The sequence below is a fragment of the Ictidomys tridecemlineatus genome, chromosome 3 (assembly GCF_052094955.1).
Source record: "Ictidomys tridecemlineatus isolate mIctTri1 chromosome 3, mIctTri1.hap1, whole genome shotgun sequence".
NCBI classification, from domain to species: Eukaryota; Metazoa; Chordata; class Mammalia; order Rodentia; family Sciuridae; genus Ictidomys; species Ictidomys tridecemlineatus.
The window spans coordinates 23,826,902-23,838,202 of record NC_135479.1 but is presented as its reverse complement, the minus strand read 5'-3'; the positions used below and the strand labels follow the sequence as shown (position 1 = coordinate 23,838,202).

The window sequence follows — 11,301 nt, the reverse complement described above, 5'->3', positions numbered from 1 at the left end:
AAGGGTGCTATCCTGGGGTGGGCTCTATCCAATCCCAGAGCTGGCAGTTATGGGCAGGAAGTGAACAGGCAGCTAGTGAAGGTGACAACTCCTGTCTCCACCTTGTTTACCAGAACCTTCCTCCCCAACCACATTTCCCCTCTGCCTGGAGGTAAGCTGTGATTAAGAGGAAAATACAGCTTTTCTGGCTCCAACAGGGCTGCCACTTGAGTGCTCCCTTCGGGCTGCTGGCCGGAGTGGGACAGCCCAGGCCCACTGTTATGGAGACAGAAATCCAGCTGCCCAAGCCTTCTCAGAACCCCTTGCTGAACCATCTGTAGTATTAATGGGGTCCCCTTTATTACCAGAAGCAAAAGAGAAAAACCCTTAGCCTGGGGCTCGATATGATAGCTGATGGCCCAGGGAGGCCACCTGGATCACGAACACATGAAGTGATATAAGTAACCGTCAGCAGTAAACCAAGAGTCTTTTGCTCTTTTATTAAGTCCAATTCAACTAACTACAATCAGCAGCTGTGGTTCAGGCTGATAGGCCACAGGGCCAAGCCAAACAGTTTCTTGCAGAGTGCCAGGTCCCCATCCAGGGGATGGTTCCTTCCTCTGGCTCTCTGTCCTCCAGCCTGCCTGGCTTCTTGAGGGGAAGGGCTTCACAACATCAGCCCTGGCAGTCCCACCTCCATCTGAGGCTGGGGAGATGGACAGGAGGAACACAGAGGGAGAACGTCAGACAGAGGTTCCCATCAGGTTCACAGGGCGCCCGCTGTACCTCTTGGAGATGTCAGCTTCAATCTAAAAGATAGCAGTACCAAGTGGGCAGGAAGCAGAGGCAGGTGCAATGCCTCCTTCTGTAGAAACAGGGTGGGGGGTTCCCATGTGAGGGGTCTGCCTGTCCTATCTTACCAGCTTCTGCAGCTCCTTGGTCTTTTCCAACAGCAGGTCCAGCTTGGGCTCCAGCGCTGCCTGCTCCTGAAGTGCCTCCTGCTGCTTCTGCACCATCAGCTCTTTCTTCAAAGCCAGCAGCTGAGACTGTTTTAGTTTTTGCTGGAGGAATTCTGTTACTCGGTCCACATACCTGTGCAGAGCACTCAGTAAGGATTGGTAGAGCTGTGCACCTTGAGCATCTCCATCCAACTGCTGGACAGGTGAGGCTCACAAACCAATTCCCTAATTGCCTCTCACCCTCATATACTTAAGTCCTTGTTTTGTAAGGAATACCCATTCTAGGTCCCCCTTCCTACTTGGGAAGTAGATCCTTCCTGCCTGTATACACAAACCACTCCTATCTTGCCCCCCCGCAAACCCCTCTATCCTCAGGAGGTGATGTCATGGGATGCAGGGATTAGATTTAAGGGGTCATGGAAGAAGAGGAGGAATATAAGGGGAAGAGCTCAAGATAATGGAGCCTAGCATCAGGTTAGCCAGACCTTGGTGAGGCCAGAATCATAAACAGATGTTGCATTTGAAGACTGGTGAGCCGACCAATCAGATCCTGCAGTGTGGACACCATGGTGACCATCTTTTCTTTGGTCTGGCCCTGTAGAATGGCGGGAGCCAACTGAAACTGGCTCACAGACAGGATGTCAGCCTCCTCACTCATCTCCACTGCTCTCTGGGACAAGAAGATCTCGAGCTGAGGACAGAAGAGTTGATTCAAACTAAGAAAAGAACTCAGAAGCTAAGTCCTCAGGCTGCTCATCCTGGGAGAAGGAGCAGTGAGGGCTGGACTTTGGGTGAGGCAGTTATCACTGAACATGTTCATGGCTAGAAACTCAACAACTGCAATGTAAGAGTGTGCAGCAACCTCCACCATCATTCTGCGGTCCCCCATTCTGACCTCAGGCCAGTCCAGCTCTAGACTTCCATCTTTTCTCCCTAGCCTGTGGCTCAGATAATGAGAATGAAGAGATTCAAAGGTTTTCTCCATCCTAGTGAAGGTATTTATTTTCTCTTCATGAGGGGAATGAGATTCAGGGAATAGGAATCCATGTTTGAGAAACCCTGGATTAACACAAGGCCAGAAAGAATATGAGGGCCATATCTATTCAGTCTTATTCTGCTATAAAATCTCAATACCGTTTGTCCTGCTTATCCCTTGAGGCTAAGAAAAGCCTCTCTGGGGAGAAAGACAGAACCCAGTGAGGGTTGAGATCTTTCAGGAGGGTCTCCCCCAACCTGCAGTCCACTCAGAAGGATAGACCCCATCTTTCCAATCCTATAACAAAAGGGCAGCCGAGAACACCAGCTTCTTATTGGGGCTGCCAAAACCTCAGCCACAGGAATTGTATTTCAACTTTTTTTTTTTTAATTTTTTTTTAATATTTATTTTTTAGTTCTCGGTGGACACAACATCTTTGTTGGTATGTGGTGCTGAGGATTGAACCCGGGCCGCACGCATGCCAGACGAGCGCGCTACCACTTGAGCCACATCCCCAGCCCTGTATTTCAACTTAAATGAGATGGAGTTGTTTTTGTGGTACTAAGGATTGCACCCAGGAGCACTCTGCCACTGAGCTCTACATCCCCAGTCCTTTCTTATTTTCTTTTATTTTGAGACAGGATCTTGCTAAGTTGCCCAGGCTGGCCTTGAATTTGAGATCCTCCTGTCTCAGTCTCCCAAGCTATTGGGATTATGGTTGTGAGCCACCACCCAGCACAAGATATTATGTGGTTCCCAACCTGCTCAAAACCTCCGACAGCTTCCCAGCTCATGAAGTCAAACCACAGTTCTGACTCTACATCTCTGAGCTGTTCTTTCATTCCCCAAACCCAGGGCCCTCTGCTCAGCCACATGGCCTCCCTGTTGCTGCTCAAATGTACAAAGCACGCTTCCACTTCTGGGCCTTTATAGTGGTTCTCTCTGCCTAGAAAGCCCTTCTGTCAGATACCTGCATGTCAAAATTGCCTACAGTCATGACTTGTAGTCACCTTCTCAATGACACTTCCTTGATCCCCAGATATAAACCACAGTCCTGCCCAACAATACGTTTGTCTCCCTCCCCTGCTTTCTTTGTGTTACTTAGTAGTATCTAACATAAACTGCATACTTATCTGTTTCTTATCTGCTTTCCTGCTAGAACATAAGTTCCATGAGAACAAGGACTTTGTCTTGTTCATTGCTCAAGCTCTGGATGTTTAAGACAGTGCCAGACACTCTGGAGGTGTATGAGAAACATGGAGCTGAAATGAATGGGGGCATCCTAATACATTAGGCTCCTATTCCAGGACATGGAAGGCACTCAGCATCCCTCACGTGAATAGGGTCAGGTCAGGCCAGGGGTCAGGAATGATGCCACCTGTGCTGAAGCAAGGCCTCCCCACATCCCCCAGGTGACAGTACCTCCATGAGCTCATCAATGAACTGATTCCGGGTCTCAGGGTATTCAAGAAGTGTCAGAGCATCTGGGCCTCTAGCAACACCTTCTGGAGCTGCCAGGAAGAGAGGGAGAGAAGTGAGGAAGGATCACAGGACTGGGGAAGAAAAAGATACACCTTAAAGTTTGAGAAGCCCTGACAGATTACCATGGACAGACTCACTGCACTAAAGGCACTTCCCCAAGGGGAAAGGTTAACTTTCCCCAGGTGTCTCAGGCCTAGTCAGGCCTTCCTGCGCTAACCCTCATCCTGCCGGGAGAACCACAGAACTGGATTTCAAGGAGCACTAAGCCGGGCAGTGGGAGGTAAAGTGTCGTCCTGCACTGCCCTCTAGTGGCTCTGGTCACTGCTACAGTCTCTCTGCTGGTGATCAGACTTCAGGACCAAGCTGGTCCCCTTGAGTCCCCGCTATCAGTACAGGTGACCCACATTCAGTCTCTAGAAAGTTCGAGAGTTTCTAAATAGTTCAACAAATTTCCTGTGTTTCCCTCCACTGACATCCTCAAGATTTTGAGAAACAGTTAAATGTGCAAGAAGCTGAATTTCAACAGTATTATTTTTCTTTGTGCCTAGACTCGGGGGTCCTTGAGCACCCCACTCTTGCCAGGGCTGCAGGGATGGAGCACTTACCCTGGGTTCCTGCTTCAAGCACTGTGATCTGCAAAGCAGTAGCATCATCTCCCCAGTCTATCCCCTCAACTCCAGCATCCTGGATGGAGAGCAAAGAACCCAATGTTGGGAGAATTTCCCCAAGCCCAAGGGGCCGGAAGAGACAAAAGGCTTTGAAAAGTTCAATGACTGAAAACTCCAATTGCATTAAAGTCTACAACCCTGAGGTAGGTGACAAAGATGGCAAGTATGGGCCCAGTTATGTTGTCACCCTTATCCCCATTTTTCAGGTTCCCACCTGCCTTTACCCCCACCTCTTGCTCCAAACCACAAGAGAAAGGAGGTCCAAACTCTGACATGTCACTTCTGAAACTACCTTCCTTAGACTGCACCTGGCCTTGGGGTTGTGAACTTGGATTGAAGCCTTTACAGACACAGACAACACTTTTCTATGGCTGAAGCCGGACCACATAAAGTCCTCAAAGAGAAGGACTGGGAGGATGTCCTAACCTTTGACTCAGATTCCAGGGAGATGCCCCAGTCGATTCCAGAGGCTTCAGCAGAGATGCCTGCATTGGAAACTGTCTCCATCCCAAAGTCGCCCCAGTCAATCTAGAAGGCAAAAAAGTGTTAGCTCAAATAAGACGTGTAAAACGAAAAGGAAGGGGGCTTGCTTTCCCACGGGCCTTAGCTGCTTTTATAGGGAGGACACATTCAAATGCAATAGGCTCCAAGTTCCCAGAAGAAAGTCATCTTCAGAGAGCTCAAGTGATTGAAGGGCTCCTCGTTCAACAAAAGCCAGCCTACTGATGTTCTTTAGCACTTTTCTGTACTCTGGTAGTAAGAAGGCCAGAAAAGTAAAGGAACAGAGTCTTCTAGATCTTCCTTCCAATAGTTTTGCTCACAAGAACCTCCTTTATGCTAGGTGTGGTGGTGCACACCTGTAATTCCAGCAACTCAGGATGCTGAGGCAGGAGGATTTTAAGTTTGAGGTCAGCCTCTACAACTTGGCAAGATCCTAGGAAACTCATGAGCCTCAGTCTCAAAATAAAAAATTGAAAAGGGCTGGGGATGTCTGGGTTCAACCCCTAACATCAAAACAATACCCCCATTCACTCTAGAACTCTGAATTCAGGTCAGAGTTTAGAGTGTGTGCTGATGGGGCAAAGAGCACTCACTCAGCTCCTAATGAGGCCTATCTTACCGCATCTTCTTCCAATTGCTCAGGAGGCTCTTCCAGGCGTGGCCGCTCTACCACAGACGGCTCTGTTCCCGTCCTCCATTCATACACAGTTGAGTTTCCCCGTTTCTGCACGTACCGCAGCATCGGCAACACCTGCTCTGTGGGGCTTCAATAAAGCACACAACTGACCCTCCTACTAACCACTTGGGAAGCCAACACTGGGCTCTAGCCTGGGTCACATGGTCAAATGGGCAAGACTCCCACTGATTCAAGTATGTACAATATTGCTTACATATCATGTGGGAAAAACATGCATGGAGAAGGGAAAAGAGACAGGAGAACAGGCAAACTATCCCTGCTACAGAGAAGCTTGAAGTCCTTTTTACCTTTCACACACAAACTCTACACAGGCCTGGTACAGGTCGATGGCTTCCCCCAGGGACTGAGCCCCTGCCCCAATCTCAGTCAGCTGACTTGGCAGGTCCTTCACCAGGGCCAGCAATTCTCTTCGGACATTGTCTCCCTAGAGAGGGGAGAGAAGGGGAGCCAAGGCAGATGTGGCAGAAGGAAGAGTCTAACAGGCTAAAGACTAGAGACAGGTAAGACACTGGGGCACAACCCAGCCAAGAAGGAAGTCTTTACTGGCAGCAGAGGAGCAGGGCTCAGGCATCCTCCCACTGTGACAAGGCACCCAGATGTCCATTCAACCACAACGCCTGCTCACCGTGATGCCATACTGTTTGCAGGAATGATAGAACTGCTCACGCATCTCAGCAGCCCCCGCCTGGCCCTCCTCTTCTTTGCGGCTGTATTCTTGTTGCAACTGCTGGCACTTAGCAATCTGCTTCTTCAGCGAGGGGATCTCATAGTTGACATTCCGAACCAGGAGACTAGAAAGTTCCACTGAGGAGGATCCAGGAAATTCACCCCAGGACACCCACACCCTAAGGCAAGTATGCCCAAGGATGCACACAAAGATGCCCTAGCATGATGGGTTAGGAGCAGGGATTGACTCCCTAGCACCCCCTTCCCTATTGTGGAACCTGAGATGAGTTAAGTAGCCTCTCTACTCCAACTCTCAATTGTGAAACAGGGACAATATTTACCATGCAAATCCATATGAAACCCCAAGCACAATTCCCTGCGTTTAGTAGACGCTTAGTAAAAAGTAGCTGTTATGATTATTTACACTATTCAAAAACACAACCTAAAGTACATCTGACCCTTTAGTTGTTCTCTCAGGCACCCAATATGACCCATGCCTCTTCAGCCTAGCATTGAATAGGGTTCAAAGAGGGTGGGGGGAAGCACACCCCATCTTACCAAGGGAGGGAAAGCAGGTCAGGCACTTGCTCAGTCAGGCTACAAATGCCCATTACTTGCCCAATCCTCCTCCTGACCTAGCACTTTGTGGAATTGATTTTCCCACCTACAAATAGGCAACATCTACACTCCAGTCTCTCCCCGCCATAAACTGTGTCTTCTATAAGCCTGGTGTCCTCAGAACTCTGGGAGGGGGCCTCCCCGTGGATGCCTGGGCTACTTTAGGGCCACTTTACCTAAGTAGGTATTGTCCTTCTCATACAGGGATACGATTTCTTGCCAATCCTGAGTAGAACAGAAAGAGTAGGTCAGCCAGACTCAGCAGTCACCTCACAGTTCACTCCCTGGACAGGGGAGGCTCTTCCAGCCTTTTCATTAGACACAACATCCTTGCCTTCTTCAGAAACTAATGCTGGCTAGACCATATGGGTGTTTTGTGTGTATGTGTGTTGGGGGGGTACTGGGGATTGAACCCAGGGAACTCTACTACTGAGTTATATCACCAGGTCTTTTTATTTTGAGATGGAGTCTTGTTAAATTGCCAAGGCTGGCCTGGGACTTACGATCCTCCTGCCTCAGCCTCCTGATTTGCTGGGATTATAGGTGTGTGCCCCCACACCCAGCCACATACTTTTAAGAGCATGGTGCTAACAAGTGATCCCCAAAGGGGAAGGTCAGAAAATGTAAGCCCAGGGGAAGGATATACTTTTAGCATAAACTACAGGACAGAGGGAAAGTTCAGGACATAATCTATGTAGACATGTCTATAAATCTTTATAAAAAGACTAGAGAGGCACTAGCCTCACGGACTGGGGCCACACATTACCAGCCCTTGGCCACACTTGCCTTCATCCGCTGTGAAGAGTACCGGCCGAAAATGTTTTTTGTGGAAGCCTCAGTGCCTTTGAGAAGGTCCACAATTCTCAGGCAGTGGAAATAGTGAATGTCTGGAAGACAAGGAGGAGTGAGGACATAGGATTACAACATCTTCCCACCTCCTCTGGCCTTTGCAGGTGGCTGATCCATGGGTCCTACACTGCCGATAATTTCACCATGTAGCTCTCCCCCTTCATCATTCGATGAACTCAGGCAACATAGCCGCAGCGCACTCACAGGACCCAGAGAGCAGCTGGGCGATCTCTTCGCTCTCTGGCATGTCCTGGATGGCAGCATTGATCTTCTCTCGAATCGTCAACACCAGACTCTGCCATTTCAGGTTGCAGTGCCTTCTGTCCACGAGCCAGTCTGCACGAGAAACACCCAAATCACAGCATACCTTCATACCACCTAAATGCCATCACTATTTCAAGCTTAACACACTGAGAAACTAACTAAAAGTTGTCTTTGTATTGTTTAAGGTATGGGAAGATGAGAAGAAAGATCCAAAGAAAGGTTTGGGGCTAGACAGACTCTGGTGGCCTGTCTTTATCCTCAGTGATTTTTATAGAGCAACTGCCTCAACACAGAAATAAAGCAAACCTTTAAATTGGTCCTGACAGGAAAGTGCAACTTTTACCACACTAAATTCTCCATATTTTGCTTCTGAGGGTAATTATATCTTTCTTGTTGACAGAGGATGCTGCTCAACTTCCATGTCCTCAGGGCTGGGATTAACCATGACAATGTAAAACACAGGCAGTTATGCCAAGAACCGGATGAATGAACAACTACAAAGCTCCTAATACCTTCAGCGCCCCAAGGACTAAATAACACTATTCTATTCTTCACAATGAAGTGCCACCCTGAACACATGACTATAAATGTGACTGACCTCAAGGAGTCTGGGCTGTTTTGTGGTTTCAGAGCCAAGCACATTTCCACATTTCCTCAATAGAAGAGAACTCTAAGAGCTAGGTTTTGTGATTAGATGGTCCTGGTTATTTTCTTGGTGCTGGAGGTTAAACTCAGGGGTGCTTGACCACTGACCTACATTCCAGTCCTTTTTGAGACAGGGTCTCATAAGTTGCCCAGATTGGCCTCTTAACTTGTGATTCTGCTTCAACCTCCCAAGTAGCTGGGACTACATACCACCAGAACCAGCCATGTGACCTTCATTTTTTAATGTCCAGTACATAAAACAGTACCTGGTAGAGAGCTAACTCAGTGAATGCTCATTTACTGGTTCTTTCATTTCCAAATACAAATTCAAACATTGAGCACACAGAGCCTGAAGAACTGGACAAGTGTGAAGTAAGGCCAAAGAAGGTCCACTGGTGGCCATCACACAGGACTAAATGGCTCCATACAGTGCTTTACCACTGAGTTACATTCCTAGCCCCCTAAATGGCCCCACATAGTGACGAATTTAGAACCATGGCCTTTTGCTAACAAATCTGTCAACTGGTCAAAAACTATGATCCCATTCCAGTATCAGTAATATTCCCTCTCCTGTGTTCCTCTAAAATTTTTATAAAGAAAAATCTCATCACTGGGCATGGTGGGACATGCCTGCAATCCCAGAGGCTTGGGAGGCTGGGGCAGGAGGATCTCAAGTTCAAAGTCAGCCTCAACAACTTAGTGAGGCACTGAGCAACTCAGCAAGACCCTGTCCCCCCCCCCCCAAAAAAAAACATAAATTCATAGATGTCATAAAATGAGGAGCAGAGGGCTGTGTTTGATTATCTTCATGGCAAGTTGGCATTAAATTGATGAGTCCAATGAATATTTTTAAATGCCAGGACTGTACATATGCCCTGAGATGGTCAGAATGAAGAGGTCTTTCCTTGGTTTTGAACTGGTGAGGAGGTATGTAGACCAGATAGAGGTGGTCTGGCCACTAAAAGATCTCTACTTACTTTCACTGGTCTTGGTTGTACTGTGTCTGTAATCCCAGTTACTTGAGAGGCTGAGGCAGAAGCTGGAGGCTAGCCTGTGCAACTTAGGAAGACCCAGTCTCACAACAAAACAAAAAGTGCTAGGGATGTAGGTCAGTAGTACAGTGCCTGCCTAACACCTACTGGGCCCTAGGTTCAATCCTCATAAAAGGGGAGGGTGGGGAGATAAGATTTCTATTTCCAACTGAATTTGAAGTCCCTTTTCTCTCTAAAATCAAGGGGAGATGGAAGCTTTTTTTTTGGGGGGGGAATATCATGGTTTGAACTCAGGGGTGCTCAACCACTGAGCCACATGCCCAGCCCTATTTTATATTTTATTTAGAGACAGGATCTCCCAGAGTTACTTAGTGCCTTGCTTTTGCTGAGGCTGGCTTTTTAAAAAAAATTTATTTAATATTCATTTTTTGTTGTAGTTGGACACAATACCTTGATTTTAGTTATTTATTTTTATGTGGTGCTGAGGATTGAACCCAGGGCCTCGCCTACTGCCACAACCCTAGCCCCTTGAGGCTGGCTTTAAATTCAGGATCCTCCTGCTTCAGCCTCCGGAGCCGCTGGGATTATAAGCATGCACCACTGCGCCTGGGGAAAGCTTTTAAAAAAAAAAAAATTGGAATCCAAAATTGAACCTAGGATGCTCTAGTTAGACTCTTCTCAGTTTTCATTTTGAAATAGGTTATAGCTAAATTGCCCAGGCTGGCCTTTAACTTGTGATCCTTCTCTCCCCCCACCTCCCGGGCCTCCTGAGTAGCTGGTGGTGTACACCTAAACGGAAGTTTTTTAAAGATGGTAAAGTTTTTTCCCGACAATGCAAAGGGCATTGTTGAGCCAGACAGACTTGTTTCAATTCAAATCTGCCACTGACAACTGATCATCTGTCACTCAATAATATGATTTGATAACACATGTTTAAGTAGAAAACCTTGGTTAAGTACAGACACTCTGCGGTTCTTCCCCGCTGCTCTTAGTCTGGTCATTGAATAAGGTAGGCGGTCAGCACCTCAACCCACAATTTCAGAGCTCTTGGCTGTTGGCGGCAGGGGGCAAGTAGCAGGCCTCCCCCGACAGCCGACTACGCGGGGTCGCCCCCTCCTACCGAGCAGTTTGCTGGTCTGGATGTCGATGGGTAAGTGCTGAAGATCCTGGTGGGAAACACGGCGGGGAGGGGCTCCTGAGCGCGTGGAGGGGACGCGCCCCGCGCGCACTCATTTCAGTGTCCCAACCGCCTCCCCGAAGGGCCAGAGCGACGGGCCCGCAAAGGCTGAGCACCGGAGACAGATCAGAGAGTCAGGAAAAGGGTCCCGGGCCAGTTCCCAGTTACCGCAACCCTCTTCTCCACACCTGCATCCTTCCTCCACTTCCGCTTCCGGCCGGAGACCCCGCCCCGCCCCGCCCCACCACCAATCCAGTGCTGGTGTAACTAATTCTCAGTTTAGGCGCAAACGGGCCTACTTCGGCCACGTAGCTGCCTTCCGCGTAGCCAATCGGGGCGCACGCGTCATCCCCAGCTTCAAGCCCCGTCCACCCCGAGGCTCCGAATGGCTGAGTCTAGAAAGGGCGGGAGAATAGGGGACAGCCAATGGGAGGCGTGAGGCGGGCTCAGTGATGCAGAGCGCAAGGGAAGGGGTGCAGGGAAAGGGCTGCAGTGGCGACGCGGCCACAGCAGGTGGCGCCCAAGAGCTGGTCCCCGTTCCTTCCTCCCAAGGAGGGCGCAGATACCCCTTCTGTACTGACCTACGCGTCCTCAGATAGGGACGTACAGAAGGGGTATCTGCGCCCTCCTGACGACATTTTCCGAGACAGTTGAAAATGCCTTCTTGCCTCCTTGCCTCACCTTACCGTTTACAGCAATTTGTAGATCTCTTCTGACACTTCTCATTCTTTGCCTTCTGATAGTAAACTTGGGCTGAGCACCTGCTTCTATTGGACTTTTAAGGGAGGGAAGGGAGAAGAGGGAAGATCAGGGAGACATCCTAAAGAT

At 48.8% G+C, this 11,301-nt stretch overlaps 1 protein-coding gene across 4 annotated transcripts; it reads right to left on the bottom strand.

The window, feature by feature from the left end:
• Nucleotides 1-464: 464 nt before the first annotated feature.
• Nucleotides 465-10,760, bottom strand: Cdk5rap3 (CDK5 regulatory subunit associated protein 3). 4 transcript variants are annotated; one of them, XM_005321733.3, is made up of 14 exons: nucleotides 10,662-10,760; nucleotides 10,417-10,462; nucleotides 7,600-7,731; nucleotides 7,333-7,433; nucleotides 6,723-6,771; nucleotides 5,888-6,066; nucleotides 5,550-5,686; nucleotides 5,185-5,329; nucleotides 4,491-4,592; nucleotides 4,002-4,080; nucleotides 3,337-3,425; nucleotides 1,424-1,629; nucleotides 900-1,071; nucleotides 465-788 (listed from the first exon to the last, which is right to left on the bottom strand). In XM_005321733.3, exons 1-14 carry the CDS (start codon nucleotides 10,665-10,667, stop codon nucleotides 723-725), a joined length of 1,509 nt encoding a protein of 502 aa, XP_005321790.1. In that variant the 5' UTR covers nucleotides 10,668-10,760; the 3' UTR covers nucleotides 465-722. The 4 variants fall into 4 exon arrangements, with proteins under 4 accessions (XP_005321790.1, XP_040124805.1, XP_040124804.1 ...); XM_040268871.2 differs by having other exon boundaries at nucleotides 10,642-10,689; XM_040268870.2 differs by lacking the exon at nucleotides 10,662-10,760 and adding an exon at nucleotides 10,590-10,608.
• Between the last annotated feature and the right edge of the window lie 541 nt (nucleotides 10,761-11,301).